Source organism: Pelophylax lessonae (genome assembly GCF_965119305.1).
Source record: "Pelophylax lessonae genome assembly, chromosome: 3".
NCBI lineage: Eukaryota > Metazoa > Chordata > Amphibia > Anura > Ranidae > Pelophylax > Pelophylax lessonae.
The window spans coordinates 35509895-35531669 of record NC_138770.1 but is presented as its reverse complement, the minus strand read 5'-3'; the positions used below and the strand labels follow the sequence as shown (position 1 = coordinate 35531669).

At 44.2% G+C, this 21775-nt stretch overlaps 3 protein-coding genes across 3 annotated transcripts in view; 2 read left to right on the top strand and 1 right to left on the bottom strand.

The window, feature by feature from the left end:
• LOC309550702 (uncharacterized protein) overlaps window positions 1-174 on the top strand; it is a 975511-nt gene extending 975337 nt beyond the window's left edge. The window contains exon 8 of the mRNA XM_082251036.1: window positions 107-174. Within this exon, the coding sequence (XP_082107162.1) occupies window positions 107-158 (52 nt within the window). The 3' untranslated portion in view covers window positions 159-174. The remainder of the gene's footprint in view (window positions 1-106) is intronic.
• LOC309550686 (uncharacterized protein) overlaps window positions 1-21775 on the bottom strand; it is an 801473-nt gene that overhangs the window by 632351 nt on the left and 147347 nt on the right. Inside the window, exons 3-4 of the mRNA XM_082251021.1 lie at window positions 18584-18718; window positions 18374-18497 (exon numbers count right to left, since the gene is read on the bottom strand). Of these exons, the coding sequence (XP_082107147.1) occupies window positions 18374-18497; window positions 18584-18718 (259 nt within the window). The remainder of the gene's footprint in view (window positions 1-18373; window positions 18498-18583; window positions 18719-21775) is intronic.
• The window catches only part of LOC309549964 (uncharacterized protein), a gene marked incomplete at its 3' end in the record, with an annotated part of 180661 nt that overhangs the window by 147999 nt on the left and 10887 nt on the right, over window positions 1-21775 (top strand). The window lies entirely within an intron of this gene.

Here is a 21775-nt window from a genome sequence, read left to right as displayed (position 1 = left end):
GTGTAAAAAGATAGGACTTCCGTGAAAAACATTTCCCGCACTCAGGACAGGAATGCGGCTTCTCCCCCGTGTGAGATCTCTGATGTGTGTAAAGTCTGAACTTTAGTGAAAAACATTTCCCGCACTCAGGACAGGAATACGGCTTCTCCCCCGTGTGAGATCTCTGATGTGTGTGAAGATGAGACTTCTTGGAAAAACTTTTTTCACACTCAGGACAGGAATACGGCTTCTCGCCCGTGTGGGATCTTTTATGCCTTTTAAGTTCTGATTTATAATTAAAACACTTCCTGCACTCAGTACAGGGAAACCTCTTATCTGTTGGTAGGGCGGAACCGTCCCTCACAGTCTGAGGTTCCTCAGGATAAGAGGAATACGATGGTCCATCTACACTGTGTGGTGCCGGATGGACATTTGAGGTAGCCGGATTTTCTTCTGGACTATACTGTGTGATGTTCTCATCTTCTACTTTACAGTCTGGAGACAAAGTGAGACAATCCTCTGAGGTTTTCCTCATCTCCCGCCCATCTACTAAAATAGAAATAAAAAGATTATTACTAGACATGAGCAGATTGGTTCCCCTAAACCAGGACTCTGCCCACATCAGGCAGCTTTGTCTCTGAGGATCTTACAATTCCACCCTCAAGGTAACTAGTAAATGGGTCCTCTGATCTCCTACCAGTTCATTTCTTTATTCATGGACCTTAGTCAGAGAGAGAGGAAACAACGAGAACTGTCTTTTATAGGAGTGACAGTGATGAGGGCATTATAGGAGGAGTGTCCCCTCCCCCTCTATCACTCATTGCCATCTTCCCAACACAAGAAGTCCCGCACTTCCTTATTTAGTCCATGATTTAGTCATTAATAACAGCGGCTAAGCCCTACCAGAGGTCAGCAGTGGCGTCATTAGGGGGCAGAGGGGGCCCCCCAACAGTACACTGTGCCCCCCCTAATTAAAATGCCATTTTATGCTTGTATCTGCACAGGAGAGAAAGCATTTATAAGGCTGAGGCGCAGCCGCTGTGAAACGCTCCCTCGCGGGACCTACAATCAGGACCATAAATAATGGGACATGGACACAATTCTAATCTTTTTGGCTCCATACACCACCACAATGGATTTGAAATGAAACAAACAAGATGTGCTTTAACTGCAGACTTTCAGCTTTAATTTGAGGGTATTTACATCCAAATCAGGTGAATGGTGTAGGAATTACAACGGTTTTTATATGTGCCTCCCACTTTTTAAGGGACCAAAATAATGGGACAGATTAACAATCATAAATCAAACTTTCACTTTTTTAATACTTGGTTGCAAATCCTTTGCGGTCAATTACAGCCTGAAGTCTGGAATGCATAGACATCACCAGACGCTGGGTTTCATCCCTGGTGATGCTCTGCCAGGCCTCTACTGCAACTGTCTTCAGTTCCTCCTTGTTCTTGGGGCATTTTCCCTTCAGTTTTGTCTTCAGCAAGTGAAATGCATGCTCAATCGGATTCAGGTCAGGTGATTGACTTGGCCATTGCATAACATTCCACTTCTTTCCCTTAAAAAACTCTTTGGTTGCTTTCGCAGTATGCTTCGGGTCATTGTCCATCTGCACTGTGAAGCGCCGTCCAATGAGTTCTGAAGCATTTGGCTGAATATGAGCAGATAATATTGCCCAAAACACTTCAGAATTCATCCTGCTGCTTTTGTCAGCAGTCACATCATCAATAAATACAAGAGAACTAGTTCCATTGGCAGCCATACATGCCCACACCATGACACTACCACCTCCATGCTTCACTGATGAGGTGGTATGCTTTGGATCATGAGCAGTTCCTTTCCTTCTCCATACTCTTCTCTTCCCATCACTCTGGTACAAGTTGATCTTGGTCTCATCTGTCCATAGGATGTTGTTCCAGAACTGTGAAGACTTTTTTAGATGTTGTTTGGCAAACTCTAATCTGGCCTTCCTGTTTTTGAGGCTCACCAATGGTTTACATCTTGTGGTGAACCCTCTGTATTCACTCTGGTGAAGTCTTCTCTTGATTGTTGACTTTGACACACATACACCTACCTCCTGGAGAGTGATCTTGGCCAACTGTTGTGAAGAGTTACATAGTAGGTGAGGTTGAATAAAGACAATAGTCCATCCAGTCAACCTGTGTAGGTGTGTGTGTGGCTGTAATCATCTCTCATACCCCTGAATGTTCTGATCGTTGAGATGCACGTCTAATAGTCTTTTGAAAGCCACCATACTACCTGCAGAAACCACCTCTTGTGGTAGAGAATTCCACAATCTTGTAGCCCTAACAGTAAAGAACCCCCCACGTTGCCTGAGGTTAAAATGCTTCTCCTCTAATCGCATTGTATGCCCCCGAGTCCTCATGCAATCCCTTCGACTAAACAGCTTTTTTTCTAAGCTGAGATCCCCATTGAGATATTTAAAAATTGCTATCATGTCCCCCCTCAGGCGTCTCTTCTCCAGGGAGAATAAATCAAGCGATTGCAGACGCTCTTCATAATCAAGGTCCTCCAATCCCCTAATTAGTTTAGTGTTTTCTTCACCAGGGAAAGAATTCTTATGTCATCCACCACAGTTGTTTTCCGTGGTCTTCCAGGTCTTTTGGTGTTGCTGAGCTCCCCAGTACGTTCTTTCTTTTTAAGGATGTTCCAAACAGTTGATTTGGCCACACCTAATGTTTTTGCTATCTCTCTGATGGTTTTTTTTTTTCCAGCCTAATGATGGCTTGCTTCACTGATAGTGACAGCTCTTTGGATCTCATATTGAGAGTTGACAGCAACATATTCCAACTGCAAATAGCACACTTGAAATGAACTCTGGACCTTTTATCTGCTTCTTGTAAATGGGATGATGAGGGAATAACACACACCTGGCCATGGAACAGCTGAGCAGCCAATTGTCCCATTACTTTTGGTCCCTTAAAAAAGTGGGAGGTATAAATACAAACTGTTGTAATTCCTACACCTGTCACCTGATTTGGATGTAAATATATTCAAATTAAAGCTGGAAGTCTGTAGTTAAAGCACATCTTGTTTGTTTCATTTCAAATCCATTGTGATGGTGTATAGAGCCAAAAAGATTAGAATTGTGTCGATGTCCCAATATTTTATTTTTTTTTTTTTCAAATTATTTCTTTATTTCTTTAAGTTCAGTTACATATACATTATATTCAATACATTTTAACTTTCACCGTTGCAATTTACTAAATATTCAGTTCAACTCAAAAAAAGACCATAGCCTTCCTTAGGCATTCTATAACCAAACCCAAATCTCCCATTTCAAACCTTTTCCCTCTCTCCCCTCCTCCCCAATAAAAAAAAAAAAAAATTCCTTTTTTTTCCCCCTTTTTCTCCTCCTCTCCCCTCCTACACTTTTTCATTCTACTTGTTTATCCATTTTATCTAATTCTTGCTCTGTATTTTAAAATTGTCCTTCTCCTAAGTTAACGTAATCTTTCCATTTCTTCTCATATTTGTCAGTTTGTTGACAAGCAGAAAAGACCAGGCTTTCCAAGTTATTTATTTCCTCCACCTTCCTTAGCCACATAATTATATTAGGTGGCTCAGTCTCTCTCCACCTGAGAGGGATACATGTCCTAGCTGCATTTATTAAATGTGGTATAATGGAGTTATTGTAGTTTTGTATCGGTGTGCTGGGAACGTGGAGCAGAAAGAGAGCTGGTTCTTTGGGAATGTAGCTTTTCGTAATTTTCTGTATTGTCTTCAAAATCTGTTCCCAATATATTTCTAATTTAGGGCATGCCCAGAATATATGGAGCATTGATCCTCTCTCTGTCCCACATCTCCAGCATCGGTCTGTATTTGCTATAGAGATTTTATTCATTTTAGCCGGAGTATAATACCATCTGGAGAAAATTTTATAATTCATTTCTTGAATTCTAGCGCACATTGAAGTTGCGATTACTGACTTAATTATTTGATTTTCTTGTTCTGGTGAGAAAGTAATGCCCATTTCCCTCTCCCACTCCCCCAAGAAAGGAAATTTATGTCATTCTGCTGATGTCATTAACAAGGAGTACATTTTGGATATGGTATGTTCCAGTATTCCATTTTGGGTGCATATTTTTTCATAAGGTGTTACATCTTTGTCTCCCTGCGGAGGGACTTTCAGTGTTCTCAAAAAATGACGTAACTGAAAAGCCCTCCATGAATCTAGGCCAAAATGGCCTGACCCATCTGTTAATTCCTCTATAGTCACCCATCCTGTCTCTGAGAGGAAGTCAGAGATCTGAAAAATTCCTCTTTCTGCCAAAGCCTTAAATTTCCTGTCTTGATATTCTGTCTCAAAGAGGGGGTTCCCCAAAACAGGGTATAGTAAGGAATTCTCCCGTGTAAGATTGTCTTGTTTAAATATTTTTGCACATATTTTGGTCGTGTTTCCTATAATAGGGTGTTTCTTTATAGCTACTGGCAAGTTCTTATAACACCAAGGGGCTCTTTTCAATGATATCTCGCATTGTGCCTGCTCTAAATTCGGCCATGACTTATATTCTCTATGGCGACACCAGTCAATCACTCTGCCCAGTTGGACGGCATAATAGTATTTCTTCATATTCGGAACCGCCAACCTGACTGTTTTGGGTTTAAATAGATATTTCCTCCCTACTCTCTGGCGTTTTGATTTCCAAATAAAGTTCATTATCATAGTTTCAATCTGTGACAAGTATCGAGGTGGAATATGGATGGGAAGTGCCTGGAAAATATACAAGAATTTTGGTAAAACACTCATTTTAATTATGTTGCACCTTCCCATCCATGAGTGCATTCCTCCTTTCCACTTTTGTAGTAATGCATTTATGGATTTTGATAAGGGAATGAAATTCAAGTTAAACAATTGTGATATTTTTGGAGTGATTAGCGTCCCTAGGTATTTTAAAGCCGTCTTTGTCCAGTTCAGCTTAAAATTTGCCCTTAATTGTTGTTGAAGTGCCCCTGCAAGTTCTATTCCCATTGTTTCGGATTTAATGAAGTTTATCTTCATGTTAGATTGGGTTCCATATCTCCCTAGTTCCGCTAGTAGATTAGGAAGTGATATAACTGGGTTCGTGATCGAAAATAGCACGTCGTCGGCATACGCTGATAATTTATATTGGTCCTTCCCCACTTTGATACCTGAAATGTCTGAGTTCATTCGGATTCTGCACAAGAAGGGTTCCAATGATAATACAAACAGGAGCGGGGACAAGGGACATCCCTGTCTCGTTCCGTTTGTAATTAGAAACTCCATGGATAGGATTCCATTTACTTTTACTTTTGCAGAGGGAGTTGAATAACTCTGTTTTATCCATTTTAACATTTTTTCTCCTATTCCTATATGACGAAGGACTACAAACATATACTCCCACCGCACCCTATCAAACGCTTTCTCTGCGTCAGTATTAAGCAATACGGTTGGTGTCTTATTTTGGTGTATTATATGTAATAGACTCAGCAACTTGGTCGTATTGTCCCTTGCCTCACGGGTTGGGACAAATCCCACCTGGTCCAGATGGATCAACTTTGTCAGATATTTCTGTAATCTAACTGCTAGGATCTTTGTGAAAATTTTAAAGTCCGTATTCAGCAGGGAAATTGGTCTGTAGCTTTTACACGAGGTGGGGTCTTTCCCCTCCTTAGGGATTACCGAAATGTGTGCGTGTATGGTTTCTTTAGGGATTGTTTTCCCTGCCCCCCAAGCGTTAAACATGTCTCTCATAAATTCTTTCAAGTATGGGATTAGTTTCTTATAGTAATGGATCGTAAACCCGTCAGGTCCCGGTGCCTTCCCTACTTTAATATTTTTTATAGTTTCCATTATCTCTGCTGATGTAATTGGTGATTCAAGTATCTTACTCTCCTATTCAGACAGCTGGGGCATTTGTGAAATTTGTACGTACTCCTCCATTTGAGATTGTGGGATTGTGGGGGTTTTTAACCGGTTGCCGACCGCCGCACGACTATATACTGCGGCGGTCAGCCCCGGCCAGGCAGAGTGACGTATCGATACGTCACTCGCCTGTCACTGACTTGCGAGCCAATTGCGGGCGGGCGCGTGCCCGCCGAGGTGCGCGCCCGCCGCGGCTCGTTCACAGACAAGTCAGTGCGTGTGACCGGCGGACTCGATGTCCGCCAGTCACACTGCGATCGCTCCTGTGAAGGGAGAAAGACAGAGCGGCTTATGTAAACAAGCCGCCTGTCAGTTCTCCCTGTGTAAAAGTGAAGATCTGACCGTTCTACTATGTAGAACCGTGGATCTTTGCTTTTACACCAATAGCAATGTCCCTGCACAGTTAGAAACACGCCCCTAGGACACACTTAACCCCTCCCTGTCCAATAAAGTTAACCCCTTCCCTGCCAGTGTCATTTTTACAGTAACAGTGCATATGTATAGCACTGATTACTGCAGTAATGTCACTGGTACCCCCAAAAGTGTCAAAAAATGTCAGTCAAGGGTCCGATCTGTCCGCCGCAATGTCGCAGTACCGGAAAAAAAATTGCAGATCGCCGCCATTACGCGTTAAAAAAAAAACACCAAAAATGACAAAAATCTTTCCCTTTGTTAGTAAACGCGATAACTTTTGCGCAAACCAATCAAAATACGCTTTTTGCGATTTTTTTTACCAAACATATGTAGCATAAAACAAATTGGCCGAAAATGTTAAAAAATTTTGATTTTTACATTTTTTTTTTGGGGAATTTCATATAAAAAAATGTGAAAAATATTGTTGTTTTTGCAAAATTTACGCTCTTTTTTTGTTTATAGCGCATGATCAAAAAATCGCACAGGTGATCAAATGCCACCAAAAGAAAGCTCTGTTTGTGGGAAAAAAAGGACGTCAAATTCGTTTAGGTACAGCGTCGCACGACCGGCGCAATTGTCCGTTAAAGTCACGCAGTAAAAAATCGCAAAAAAAACCCTGGTCTTTTAGCAGCCAAATCCTCCGGGGCTTAAGTGGTTAAATTATATAATGTTTCGTAGTATTTTTTGAATTCCTGAGTTATCTGTTTGGGGTATGTGAGTTTCTGTCCTACGTCAGTTACTAAATGTGGTATATAAGTTGTCAAGTTTTGGTCTCTAAGTGATTTTGCTAACAACTTCCCACATTTATCCCCTGATTCATATGTAATCCTTTTAGTTTTCTGAATTGCTGCTTTAACTCTAAAGGCTAGGAGTTCGTTGATGTCTTTTCTTATTTTCAAAAGTTCTGCCTTTCCCTCCTCTGACGGTGCATGTTTATGTTTTGCTTCTGTTTTATTTAGCAGTTGGAGTAGCTGTTCTAATTGTTTAGTTCGTTGTTTTTTTATCCTAGCCCCATGCTTAATGAAAATACCTCTTATAACTGCTTTATGCGCTTCCCATATTATCCCTGGGTCTGAGTCTGCAATAGTGTTAGTTAAAAAAAAAAATTCCATTTCTGATTCCACCTCTGTCATAGTCACCTGATCTTGTAAAAGGTTTTCATTCAGTCTCCACGTTGTTTCTCTCCTTTCTCTTTTGTCTGGTAATTCGTAGATCATGGTAATTGGGGCGTGGTCTGACCAAGTTGTTGAGCCCATCATTATGTCTTTTATGGCATGCAATTGATTGTGTGGAATTAAAAAGTAATCTATGCGGGAGTATTGTTGGTGTAAAGAGGAGTAGAATGAGTAATCTCTTTCTCTTGGGTGCATTATGCGCCATGCGTCAATTAATTGTCCCTCCTGTAGTATCTTAGCGAACTGCTTTCTCACTCTAGGCAGGATTGATGATAGGCCCCTAGATGTGTCCTCTGAAGGGATCAAGGGGATATTCATATCCCCCCGTAATATTAAATGACCCTCTCTAAAGTCATTAAGTGTATCCATGCTCCTCCTCAAAAAACAGTCCTGTTTTACATTTGGGACATACATGTTAGCTAACGTGACTATAGTCTCTCGTATGGTCCCTTTTACATATAGATAACGACCATTTGGGTCGTTCAAAATTTGGGTACACTTCCAAGGTATGTTCCTTGATAGGAGGATGGATACACCCCTCGACTTTGCCTCCCAGTTGGTAGAATGGTATACTATGGGGAAGGAATTATTGCCCAACTTCGGGCATTTATCCTCTCTGAAATGTGTCTCCTGTACCATTGCAATGTCTATCCTAGATCTATTCAGGTCATCCAACAGGATTCTCCTTTTCTCTGGAGTGTTAAGGCCTTTTGCATTAATAGATAAAATTCTTATGTTTTCCATTGCTAAAGAGGGGAAAAGAAGAAGAGAGAAGAAAAAAAAAAAAAAGAAAAAAAAAAGAAAATAATTTATTCTAAGGGGGGTAGGGGGGGAGAAGGGGGGATACCCTCTTGGCCTCTCAACTTTAGAGAGATCGCTAAATAGCTTTACGCTGGGTAGCTCATCCAAACTATGTTGGTTCTTTGAGCACTTTCCTAAATGGGGTTATGGTTGGATTAGGTTAGAGAATAAAACTCTCCCTTCCCTCCCCCGAACACCGACACTGATCATCTCCGTAATCTTTCAGCATTTATGCATATAAGTTCATTCCCTTTCTCTGTCTACCTCTCCCGGCCTCCTTTTCTCCCATCTTCCTCTTATATCGCGTCAAGCGACAGAGGGGTGAAATTTGAAAAAAACGAGCGTTGCATTCCGCTTATGCCACAGGGAAAAAAAAAAAAAAAAGAAAAAAGAAAAAAAAAACGCCAAAGGGAAAAAGAGAAAGGGGTCCCATTTCTGTCCCTTTTTAGAATCAGTCAGTCAATCAATAATAATCTCGACCTGGCCGGGTTAATCGCCAATCGGCCTCCGATCCAAAAAAAAAAAAAAAAACTGAAAGGAAAAAGAGAGAAAGAAGGGAACCAGTAAATTTAATACGTAACTGAGAGGGGTCTATATATTACCCCCATTCTGTTCCATTCCCCTCTTCCCCTCTTCCCTAATATAATGGCCCCTTTACTCCAATTACTGTATCCAATATCTACCACGCCCTCTATTGATTTATTAACATGCTGGTCTCAGATAAAAAAAAAAAAAAAAAAAAAAAAAGGGAAAGGGAAGAAGATAGGGTGGGCCCCTTCTCCTTCCTCTATCCTTTCCCTCTCCCCCATTCCCTCCTCCCTACCCCAGTTCCAGTCTCACAATACTTCCACCGTCCCCCCTCCCCCCCATACAGGTTCTCCAGGCCTACAGATAGTTAATTGATTCTTTCACTACCCTTCACACCTTCTGGAGAGTATCTATAGTGTTCTACTCTCAAAGAGGAGGGAAAAAAAAAAGACAAAAGGGGGGAGGGGGATAATGACCCTCCCCTCTCTCCGTGCTCCTTCACCCTCTTTAGGGACCCCTTAGATGGTCCTTTTAACATATGTATTCCACCAAAAAAAAAAAAAAAACCCCATAGTGCTATTCAGTAGATCGAATTTACAACAGTTTACAGTTATTTATAAATGTGAAGGCAGCTCCCTGCTGTCTTACCCCTCTTATTCCAATTAGAAAATTATCTAATTGTGTACAAAAAAAAAAGGAATATAAATAGCTTCACACATCAAAAAAGGAAAACACCCCAGAAAAAAAAAAACAAAAACACAGGCCCTTCATATCCCATAAAGGACCCCCAACATCACTCTACACTCGTGATTCATGACTCTTGTGCTCTATTAATATATGTGCAAATAATAAATAAGAAAACCACCACCCCACAAAAGGAAGAAAAAAAAAAAACCCTCCTTTTCAATTGATCTCCTTATAAGTGGAATAGTTCAAGTTCAATAGTTCAAGTTCACTGAGAAAGAAAATTTTTATACAGAGGTGTGAAGGGAACAATGTCTCTCGATCCCTACCGGAGGTGGGGAGAAAAAAAAAAAAGAAAACCAAAGGGGGGGGAAAGGCGGCTAAAAAAAAAAAAAAAAAAGGAGGGGGCAGGTGGAGAAGAACTAAGGGGGGGGGGGGGGGAAGAAAAAAAAAAAAAAAAACCCTGTATTGGTAGTCCTTCATCATTTCTTCCCCTCCACTCTTTTCCTTCAGTTTGATCCTCCAATCTCTCAGGCTTCTTGGGTCTACGCTTTTGTGTTTCCACTTCCGTTCCACCCCCCTTCACAGGGGTTCCAGTTTGAATACCCCATTTTCCTAGGGTCAATTGCACGCCAGTCCTCCACCCGAACAGGTTCAATACCAAGAAATTCAAATAAGCTGGGTATGTCTGTCGGGGTGCGCAGAACAAACATGTCTCTTTCTTTGAAAAAAATTTACTGCCAGCGGGTATCCCCATCTGTACTTAAAACTTTGCTGCTTTGCTCTGTCCAACAGTGGCCGTAGTAACGATCTGTGATATAGTGTATTTTTAGACATGTCCGGGAGTATTTTTATTTTAGCCCCTGCGATTTCGACTATGCCTATATCCCAGGCTTTGCGGAGGATCTCCTCTTTCTGTGTATAGTAATGCATCTTACATACTATATCACGGGGTCTACTAGGGTCTGTATATCTGTACCCTGTTACTCTGTGGACCCTGTCTATTTCCAAAGGGGCCGCAGGGTGTGAGGTGGGGGCGAGTACTTTTAAAAAAATGTCTCTCACCTTCTCCTGCAGATTTTCCCCTTCCACCTCTGGTACACCTCTCAGCTTTAAATTCCCTCTGCGGCTCCGGTCTTCTGAGTCCTCAATGCGTAGCTGCATATTAGTAGTAAGCTCTAGTAGTGACTCTGTCGTTTTCTTTATATTGGCTACTTGGTCTTTTACCCGTGTAGTTTCAGCTTCGTTTGAGGTAACTTTGTTGGTCACTTGAGTCATTTCCTTACGGAGCTCCTGTATGTCTCGCCGATGTGTTTCCTCAATCCTCATAATCAGGGCTTCAATCTCTGTTTTTGTCGGCAATGCTTTCAATAGATCTTTAATTTCTGGGCTGCCGCTCTCCTGCTGGCTACCAAGGTCCGCTTCGGCTTCTCTCCCCATCGCCACTGGGTTTGCTAAGCTCTCTTCCAGCAGCTTTTCCCCTTTCTCTGTGCGCTGTTGCATGCTCTGTTTGGGCTGTGTACCCACACGTGCCGCCGCCATCTTTGTTTCAGGTGCTCCGGGCGGCTGATGCTGGAAGTATTGCTGAATACCGCCGTCCGATTTCCTCTGTGGCTGGCGTCTGTCTACCGCTGATCGTTCGCTGGCCGAGCGGGTCACTGGGCGATTCTTGGCCGGGTTATTCGTTTGCATGCCGCTATAGCTGTGCCGTGTCGGGTGAGTCCGGGAGAGGGGTTAGCGGGAGCTCCTACTCACACGTCCTCACATCTCGTCCTCTCCAGGCCACTCCCCCTGGACCAGCTTGGTCCCGGAAGTCCCAATATTTATGGACCTGACTGTAGATCCTAACACATTACCCAGTCCATACCAGTATAGATAATAACACATTACCCAGTCCATACCAGTATAGATCCTAACACATTACCAAGTCCATACCAGTATAGATCCTAACACATTACCCAGTCCATACCAGTATAGATATCCAACATGACATTTTTCCCCATTGAGATCTGTTGTGTTTTCAAAGTGTTCCTTTCATTCTTTGGAGCAGTGTATGTTGGTCGAGCATTTCAAAGTGTAAAAGAGATCTGTGGTGGAACTGGGTGCAATCACAACAGCAAACTATGACAACTAACCAGATCAATGATACCACCCAACCAAAACATCACTAAGTAACCTTTAACCCATTCTTGCATAATTACCCGAGCTGATATGTGGAGAAGTTTCTTCCTCTTTAACTGCGTCCATCATCCCAACCTCCTCTGTAAAATGCTGATCACCCCTCACATACGTCTTTTCCTTTATAACCCCTATTTGTACATTTATCAGATCTTCATCCTAAACCAACAAATTGGCAGAAATAATATTAAATACAAAAAAATAATAATAATAGAAGAATGATATCTCTTATGGTTTGGGATCACTTTCCTACATTCTCATCTACCTGATGATGGTGAGGGATGGTGTGATCTTCCTGTGTGGAATCCCAGGAATACAGAGGACGGGGACTTCTCTCTGGTGGGTTTCTGTAACTGTGTCAGGACTCTGGAGGCGAGCCTGACGTGCAGAGGGTAGCCTCTAGCTCACCGAGGGATGGAGCACAGATGTGTCACCCAGGCAGTAGACGCAGGCTAACCCGAGGTGCGGAATCAAAGTGCCAACCGGTCTTCACCAGAGCCTCAGATGGTGAGGTTGGATTTTGCTGCGTGTATAGCACCAGGTCGCGGTCCTCGGGGTTGCCCTGCCAGGAGGTGAACAGGTCCGGATCTGGTGGCAGATAAACAGACAAGGATAAGGCAAAAGAGTGGTCACAAACAAGCCGAGGTCAGGGCAGGCAGCAGACAAGCGAGGTGAGGGACAAGCCAGGAGGTCAAACAGGAATCAAACTGGATACAACAGGTTTCAGGTTCAGGAACACAGGAGAAGCTTCAGATCAGACAGCAAAAACACTGTGCTTCTGAGGTGCTTAAATAAGGCAGCCTATTGCCAATTAATGAAATTAGTCTGAGCTAGGTTAACTCTTAGGTGGCAGATTCATGACAGCACTTTAGTGTGCACAGGGAGCGTTCCTGACATTGCCCCCCCCCTTAAGGGCAACCTCCGGGTGCCCAATAGGTTTCTCTTTTGTGGGTGACTGCGAAAGAAAGCCTGGATAAGTTCCATAGCGTGGATGTTTCGTTCAGGCTCCCAAGAGTTTTCTTCTGGACCATAACCCTTCCACTTGACAAGGTACTGTAACAGGTTTCCTCTCTTCCGGCAGTCCACAATAGCTTCTACTTCATATTCCACATCTCCATCAACGATTACAGGTTCGGGTGGCTCTGAACTCCTACCAGGGAAGGTATTGGGAACTGCAGGCTTTAACAAGGAGACGTGAAATACTGGGTGAATGCGGAGTGAATTGGGTAAAGATAACTCATAGGAAACTTCATTAAGTTTCCTCTTGACCGGAAAGGGTCCAATAAACCTGGGAGCCAATTTTTTAGATGGACAGGCTAAACAAAGGTTACTTGTGGACAACCAAACCTGGTCACCTGGTTGAAGAATTAATTCTCCCCTTCTTCTATCAAAGATCTTCTTAGATGCCGTTTGTGCCTTAAGTATGGCTTCTTGCAGTAATTTGCTGTTGCGAGCAAAGAAATTAATAGTGTCCTGTACTGCAGGGACTCCAGAGTCAGACGGGATATCAGGCAAGAAGGATGGGTGGAAGCCGTAGTTTGAGAAGAATGGAGATTGTCCAGTAACAGAATGTTTAGCATTATTATAGGCAAACTCTGCGAATGGCAGCAAGGCCACCCAATCGTCTTGAACAAAGGTGGTAAAACACCAAATGTACTGTTCCAAGGTCTGGTTGGTCCTCTCTGTCTGCCCATTAGTCTGTGGGTGGTAAGCAGAAGACAAGGATAATTCAATCTTCAACAGACTGCATAATGCTTTCCAGAAGCGTGAGGTGAACTGCACCCCTCTGTCAGAGACAATATTTGCAGGTACCCCGTGAAGCCTAACAATCTCTTTTATGAAGACTTCTGCGGTTTCCTTGGCAGAGGGAGTACCCCTGAGGGGCAAAAAATGGGCCATTTTAGACAATCGATCCACAACAACAAAAATGGCAGAGCATCTCTTAGAAGGAGGAAGTTCCGCAATAAAATCCATGGCGATCATCCTCCACGGTCTATCAGGAACTGGAAGTGGTCTAAGGAGACCCCATGACTTACTTCTCGCGGGCTTGCTTCGGGAACACACAGCACAGGAAGACACGTAGTCCCTACAACTTTTTTCCAGGTCAGGCCACCAGAATGTACGCTGCAGCAAGTCAAGGGTCTTACGGACTCCAAAGTGACCTGCCAAGGGATGGTCATGACAAGAACCCAGAACCGACATTCGGACATCTTCTGGAACGAAGATCTTGTCCCCAAACCATAGCAAACCGTCCTTAGGTACCAGAGAAATTTCAGGAAGACAGGGAATACTCACAGAAGCCTGTTTAATATGAGCCATCAGATTAGTTAATGGAAGAAGAAAGTTACCTTCAGACAGGATGGTGTCAGGTACAGGAATTTCCTTCGGGTCATCGAACATGCGGGAGAGTGCGTCTGGTTTGACGTTCTTGGAACCAGGTCGGTAAGTAATATGAAACGCGAACCTTGAAAAGAACAGAGCCCACCGTGCCTGGCGTGGTCTCAGCCGTTTAGCAGATCTCAAGTATTCAAGGTTCTTGTGGTCGGTGAAGATAAGGATGGGATGTGCTGCCCCTTCGAGTAAATATCGCCACTCCTCGAGTGCCACCTTGATGGCCAAAAGTTCACGATCGCCCACATCATAGTTTCTCTCCGCTGGAGAGAGTTTGCGGGAAAAGAAGGCTACAGGGTGTACCAAGTCTTTAACTCCCTGTCTTTGGGAGATAACAGCCCCTACAGCCACTTCTGAGGCATCTACCTCAAGGAGGTAAGGTAAGGTGGGATCAGGGTGTCTCAGGATGGGAGCAGTAGTAAACAGCTTTTTCAGGACTGAGAAGGCGGTCTGGGCTTCAGGGGACCAATGGAAGCGAATGTTCTGCTTGGTAAGCTGTGTGATAGGGAAGATGATGGTAGAGAACCCCTTAATGAATCTCCTGTAAAAATTTGCAAATCCAACAAAGCGCTGCACCCCCTTTTTGTCAGATGGAGCCGGCCAATCCAGGATAGCTGAAACTTTTTGAGGATCCATCCTAACTCCTTCGGTGGATATGATCAGGCCCAAGAACTGAATGCTTTGCTGTTCAAATTCACATTTCTCGGCCTTAGCATAGAGTCCATGTTGGCGGAGGCGGCCGAGAACGTTCCTGACGTGCTCCCGATGCTGGTCCAGAGATGCAGAAAAGATTAAAATATTGTCTAAATAGACAATTACGAAGGTGTCAAGCCAGTCTCTGAAGATGTCGTTTACAAAATGCTGGAATGTAGCCGGGGCGTCGCAGAGACCGAAGGGCATCACCAGGTACTCGAAATGCCCAAACCTGGTACGGAACGCCGTTTTCCACTCGTCCCCTTCGCAGATACGAACCAAATTGTAGGCCCCACGCAAGTCTAATTTGGTAAACAAGACAGCAGACCTTAATCTCTGAAAGAGTTCTGGAACCAAGGGGAGAGGATATCGGTTTTTAACCGTGACTTTATTCAACTCTCGGTAATCCACACAAGGACAGAGAGAGTGATCCTTTTTTTCTACAAAAAAGATTCCTGCTCCTGCTGGGGAAGTAGATGGACGGATGAAACCCTTGTTTAAGCTTTCGTCCACGTATTCCTTAAGAACCTCCAACTCCCGTTCGGATAGTGGGTAGATACGACCAAACGGAATCTCTGCCCCTGGAAGCAGCTCTATAGGGCAGTCATAAGGACGATGAGGGGGAAGGGTCTCAGCCCCACGTTTGCTGAAAACGTCCAGAAAATTATGATAAGCTTCAGGCACAACAGAGCATAAATCTGGATCAGATTCTAGGCACAGCAAGGTTCTGGAGGAGCTGAGAGAGTCAGGCAGGCAGGAATTCAAGCAGTAGGTAGATGGGAACTTGAGGACTCCAGAGGTCCAGTCGATTTGGGGGTTGTGTGCCTTCAACCAAGATGACTGGAAACAAGGGGGACGCAATAGCGTCTAGGCTTATTAGTTCCTTATGGTCACAAGAGGAGATCATGAGGAGAGAAGGAGTCTCCTGGGTTACAGGTCCGGAACTGATGTGGGAACCATCAGCCAGGAAGATGGTAAGTCCTTGGGTCTTGGGTTGAAGTGGAATACCCCGTTGAACAGCGAATGACAGGTCGATAAAGCAACTACATGCTCCGGAGTCAATAATCGCGGTTACTGATATGCTACCTCCTGGAAGCTGAAACGAGACAGGGAAGGCTAGGTGAGAAGCACTGGAAGCGGATGCTGGACCACTGGATGGGGAGATGGAAAGGCACTTACGTAGCTTCGCAGGGCAGGAACGCACGTAGTGACCGGCTTCTCCACAGTACAGGCAGAGATTGTTCTGTCGCCGGCGATGCCTTTCTTCAGTAGACAGGGCAGGTCTCTTAACCCCAAGCTGCATGGGTTCTGGGACATCCGTAGCAAGGTTTGCAGGAGCAGAGCTGGTAGGAATCGGATTAAAGGAAGGGACGTTTACCGAGGCCGCGAACCGCGGCATCATCCAGGCTGGACGAGGCTGCTGGGTGGAACGTTCTGCACGGCGTTCCCTGAGCCAGCGGTCTATCTGGATAGCCAGATTTATTAGAGTCTCTAGGGTGTCAGGAACCCCAACCCGGGCTAGCTCATCCTTCAGCCCTTCAGAGAGACCTAAACGAAACTGATACCGTAATGCAGCGTCATTCCACTGGGTGTCGGAACTCCAACGCCTAAAGTCTGTTACAGTCTTCCACATCTCTTTGACCCTGCTGAAGCGCATGCAGAGCAGCTTCAGCGGTGGAGGTTCGCTAAGGGTCGTCATACAGCTGAGCCATGGCACTGAAGAAAGACAATAAGATGATGACTGCGCTCTTCAATAAGCCGATGAGCCCAAGACTGTGGTTCATCCAGGAGCAGGGAGATGACAAAGCCCACTTTGGTAGCCTCCAAGGAAAAAGTCCGAGGTTGCAGAAAGAAATATAATTCACATGCGTTGCGAAACGCCCTGAACTTGCCTCTGTCCCCTGAGAACTTTTCGGGTGTAGGGACCCGGGGTTCAGGTGGCAACATCACTACTGTGGGACCTGGAGTAGGTTCTGCTGGTACCGAGGAAGAAGAATCTGTCATCACAGGGGGGTTCCCAGGTGCAGAACGCATCCGTTCCTCCAGATGCATGTAGCCCTCCTGAAGTGTCTTTACGGCTTGAGATAAAGTTGTGAGATGCTGGCAGATCTCATCCAATGGTGAGGCCCCTCTTGCAGGCTGCGACATGGCTGTCTGATACTGTCAGGACTCTGGAGGCGAGCCTGACGTGCAGAGGGTAGCCTCTAGCTCACCGAGGGATGGGGCACAGACGAGTCACCCAGGCAGTAGACGCAGGCTAACCCGAGGTGCGGAATCTAAGTGCCAACCGGTCTTCACCAGAGCCTCAGATGGTGAGGTTGGATTTTGCTGCGTGTATATCACCAGGTCGCGGTCCTCGGGGTTGCCCTGCCAGGAGGTAAACAGGTCTGGATCTGGTGGCAGATAAACAGACAAGGATAAGGCAAAAGAGTGGTCACAAACAAGCCGAGGTCAGGGCGGGCAGCAGACAAGCGAGGTGAGGGACAAGCCAGGAGGTCAAACAGGAATCAAACTGGATACAACAGGTTTCAGGTTCAGGGACACAGGAGAAGCTTCAGATCAGACAGCAATGACACTGTGCTTCTGAGGTGCTTAAATAAGGCAGCCTATTGCCAATTAATGAAATTAGTCTGAGCTAGGTTAACCCTTAGGTGGCAGATTCATGACAGCACTTTAGTGTGCACAGGGAGCGTTCCTGACAAACTGGATGACTCCACCATGGTGTCCTGGTACTGCTTTCTGGGACCTTTTGGAAACTCTGCCTCCTCCATTACAAAATCCTCATCATCCTCCTCTTTTATCTCTTCTTTAATGTTAACTTGTGTGGAATCTCTGGATAACAGAGGATGGGGACATCTCTCTGGTGGGTTCCCATTACTGGATCCATCTGTAGGAAACACACACACACTGACTGAATACATTGTTTCTATGTGTTTATCAGATAATGGGGGGGGGGGGGGGTCTAGGTGGAGCCTCTCTACTGCTCTCTCCTTTACAATAAAGTCTCCTCTTACCCGGTATTGTGAGGGGCGGCTGATTCTTCAACATGACGTCATTGCAGAAGTGGATCTACTGATCCTCAAAGATCAATCCCTATACCCAAACAGTTTTTGTATTTAGTGGCCATCACTCACCTGTGCTGATGTCTGGAGAAGATTCCTCCTCTTTAACTTTGTCCATCATCCCAACCTCTTCCCTGAACTGCTGATCACCCCTCACATACGTCTCTTCTTCCTCTTTAACCTCATCTTTTATATCTATAAAATTTTCATTCTAAACAAACAAAATAGCAGGGAATGGTTTCTTTAAAATGTGAGCACAAATAACCTTATACCTAAAAGTGGAATATATTTTCATACAGTCAGATCACTTTTATGATCTCGACATTCATCTTCACCTACCTGATGATGGTGAGGGATGGTGTGATCTTCCTGTGTGGAATCCCAGGAATACAGAGAACGGGGACATCTCTCTGGTGGGTTCCCATTACTGGATCCATCTGTAGGAAACACACACACTGACTGAATACATTGTTTCTATGTGTTTTATCAGATGATGGGGGATCTAGGTGGAGCCTCCATACTGCTCTCTCCTTCACAATAAAGTCTCCCCTTACCCGGTGATGTGAGAGGCGGCTGATTCTCCATCATGACGTCCTTGTAGAGATCCTTGTGTCCTTCTAAATACTCCCACTCCTCCATGGAGAAATAGACAGTGACATCCTGACACCTTATAGGAACCTGACACACACAATGATACAGTCACCATCCAGACACATCCCTTGTCTGTTACTGGATAATGTCCCAGAATTCCCAGCACCGCTCACCTCTCCTGTCAGCAGCTCCATCATCTTCTTGGAGACTTCTAGAATCTTCTGCATGTTGTGTCTCTCAGGTTTTAGGAAGTCACATGGAGGCAATGTGATGGTCATATGATCTCCTGACTTCCGAAGAGGAAATCTCTGTATTAAGGAACCAAAATGAATATCATGTTAGAATCCCAGAATCCTCCTCACCTCTCCGGTCAGGTCTGTGTTTTATTAATAGAGGTAAGAGTGATGTCATGTGACCTCCCAGAATCCTCCTCACCTCTCCGGTCAGCAGGTAGATGATCTCCAGGGTGAGGTTTAGTACCTTCTCAGTCATGTGACTCCGGTCCTCCTCCATCCTCATTGGTGCCATCATCTATGAAGGTTTCCCTGTAGACAGATAATATTGATAACAGAGAATTATCTGGATTGGTATTGGCTGTACAATAATAGGATGGGGATATCAGGAGGTAATATGAAGTTCGGTATTTATTTAAGCACTATGGTCCCAGTGAGAAAATATTTAATCTGGACAGTTTAGTGTTTTCTATGATTCTTGGGGTCCGGGATTCTCGTAAAATTTGGCCACTTGGATCATAAATTCCATTTTTTATGATGGGTATGAGATGAGAATCAGGATAAAGGTCAGGACAAGCAACAGACGAGCGCATCCAAGAGATGAAGTCGGGGTCACTACACAGAAAATCAATCCAAGGAAACAACAGGCAGGATGAGGAATAGCAGGAAGGAGCTCAGAGACAAATGAGAATATTGCTCAGCCAATGGGATATTATCTCAGCATAATTTACATAATGAAGGAGATGTGGGGGAGGGGTGGAAGTCACTTAAGGTGACCATAGATAAATAGAAATTCAGCTGGTTCAGCAGGGATCGGTCACATTTCCATCCATGTGTGGTCCCTGCTGGATAAAACTCACTCGATCAGCGGCTGTAGCCAATAGCTTCATCACTGATCTGTGTATTCTGAGAGCGGAGGAGCGCCCCCCATTGTCAGAATACAATAGTGCAGCGGGGAGGACTCTCCCATCCCCCTCCAATGTGTGGATGGGGAATAAGTGTAGCTTTTTTTACTCATCCTGCTGACTGAACAATAAAACTGAACCATGTATGGTCAGCTTTAGAAGCAAGATATATTATTCATCAACTGATCCCCCTGAAGGGGTTAATCTAGGTTTCCACACTATATATGTGTTTATCATCATCTGCTGGAGATAAAAGACATCACAGTGACTATGAAGGAAGAGGACGGACATGACGGGGGGTTACTGGGTGTAAATAGAAAATAAGATCTTATTACCTCCTCTACTGCCACTTCCAGCAATGTCTTCTCTCTACTTCCTCCCAACTCACCTCTCACCCGGAACTTCCTGTGTGTACCTGACATCACTTCCTGTCTGTATCTGACATCACTTCCGGTCTTTATTCCATAGAGACTTCCTGTCTGGGTAGAAGTGAGGTCCCCACCTTGTGGAAATCAGAGGAACTGAAGCCCTGAGAGACATCTCGCAGTGTGAACACGGTGTAACGTTAGAAAACCATACCTCGTGGGGGGGGGGGGGGGGGCGTGGCTGGCTGTGAAGGCAGATGGACGCAGCTGCATAGAGCTCTCTGAAAACGGGCTCCCTGCAGTAAAGGAAAGCGACTTTCAGCACTCCTGAGGGCTTGAAAAAACACCCAAAAGATGCAGCAATCTAGCGGGAGGATGGGGAAAAGGAAAGCAAGAGGAATTCCCCACAAATTAGGTGATTTAGGAGCCCGGCCGGGACTCCAGGAAAATACCAAAATGGCGCTGACTCCTCCCCCTCTCATGGCAATGCTAGAGAGCAAGAAATTTGTTGGAAAAAAAGAAATGAATGCTGAAGAAGGAGAAGGATCACAGAATGCCCCAAATGAATGCAGTCTGCAGATGCATGATGACACCAGCAGCCCTCTAAAGCAGAGGAGGAAAATCACTCCCTCCAAAGGAAATGTAAGTGATATTGATCATGATCATGCCTATGATTTCACACGTGGTAACAATCCATATGATGCAAAATTAAACGCAATACCCACCTCAGGCCAACCTATATCAGATTCCACAATTAAAGACATAATAATGTCATTAAGAGGAGCCCTACAATATGATGTGATGAGCTTTATGCACCAATCTAAAAAAGAAATAGATGACCTTGGAGAGAGAGGGGATTATGTAGAAAATAAAATGTGCGATTTCACCAATGCACATAACGATCTAGTTGACGCAAATTTCGAGCTGGAGGATGAGATTAAAAATCTTAAACTGAAAGTAGCAGATTTGGAAGACAGATCAAGAAGGAATAATATAAAATTCCGAGGCATTCCTGAGAACATAAAGCCTGCTGATCTGAAAAGCTTCCTAAAAGAAATGATTTCCACACTGCTACCTACGATTCCCCATCAGGAACTGATGATAGACCGTGCACACCGGTTACCTAAACCCGCACATATACCGCAAAGGCTGCCTAGGGATGTTATTGCTAAAATCCACTTTTTTCAAGTAAAAGATCAGTTGATGCAATTTGCACGGCATAACTCACCTCTACCAGATCCCTATGCAGGAATAATATTATACTCAGATCTTTCACAAGCAACTATACAGGCACGCAAGAATTTAAACAGGATTACTAAAATTCTAAGGAATCATAAAATAATTTACAAGTGGGGATTTCCTACGAAAATTATGATAGACCGAGATGGAATGACGTATAATATCACCAACATGGAAGAAGTCCTGAAAATTCTAAAATCGTGGGGCTTATTACCAAAAGATGACGAGAATGCGCTTGGCAAAGTTCCACCTGAGAAAATCCCACAGCAATGGCAAACAAGTAACAAATAAAATATTTCACCTGTAAAAAGGAAAATCTTTCCCATTCACCATATATTTCTATGGTCACACGCATGCAAAATAGGATATTATCCGCCCTCAGGTATTGAATAACTCAGGGAACCCCATGTCGGGGAGTTTTCTTTTATTCCTTTCCCTTGTTCTCAGTTCATTTCTAACTTTTCATTAACCCCAATAACCAGTACAATCTTAATGTACACAGGAGTTAAATTACATCTCCCTTTTTTCCTTTCTACACCTATAGTTCATGGTTTTAGTTCTACACTTTGCAGCAAACAAAGCACCAAAATTCTCTCATCACAAGTTTCCGCATATCTTTGTCT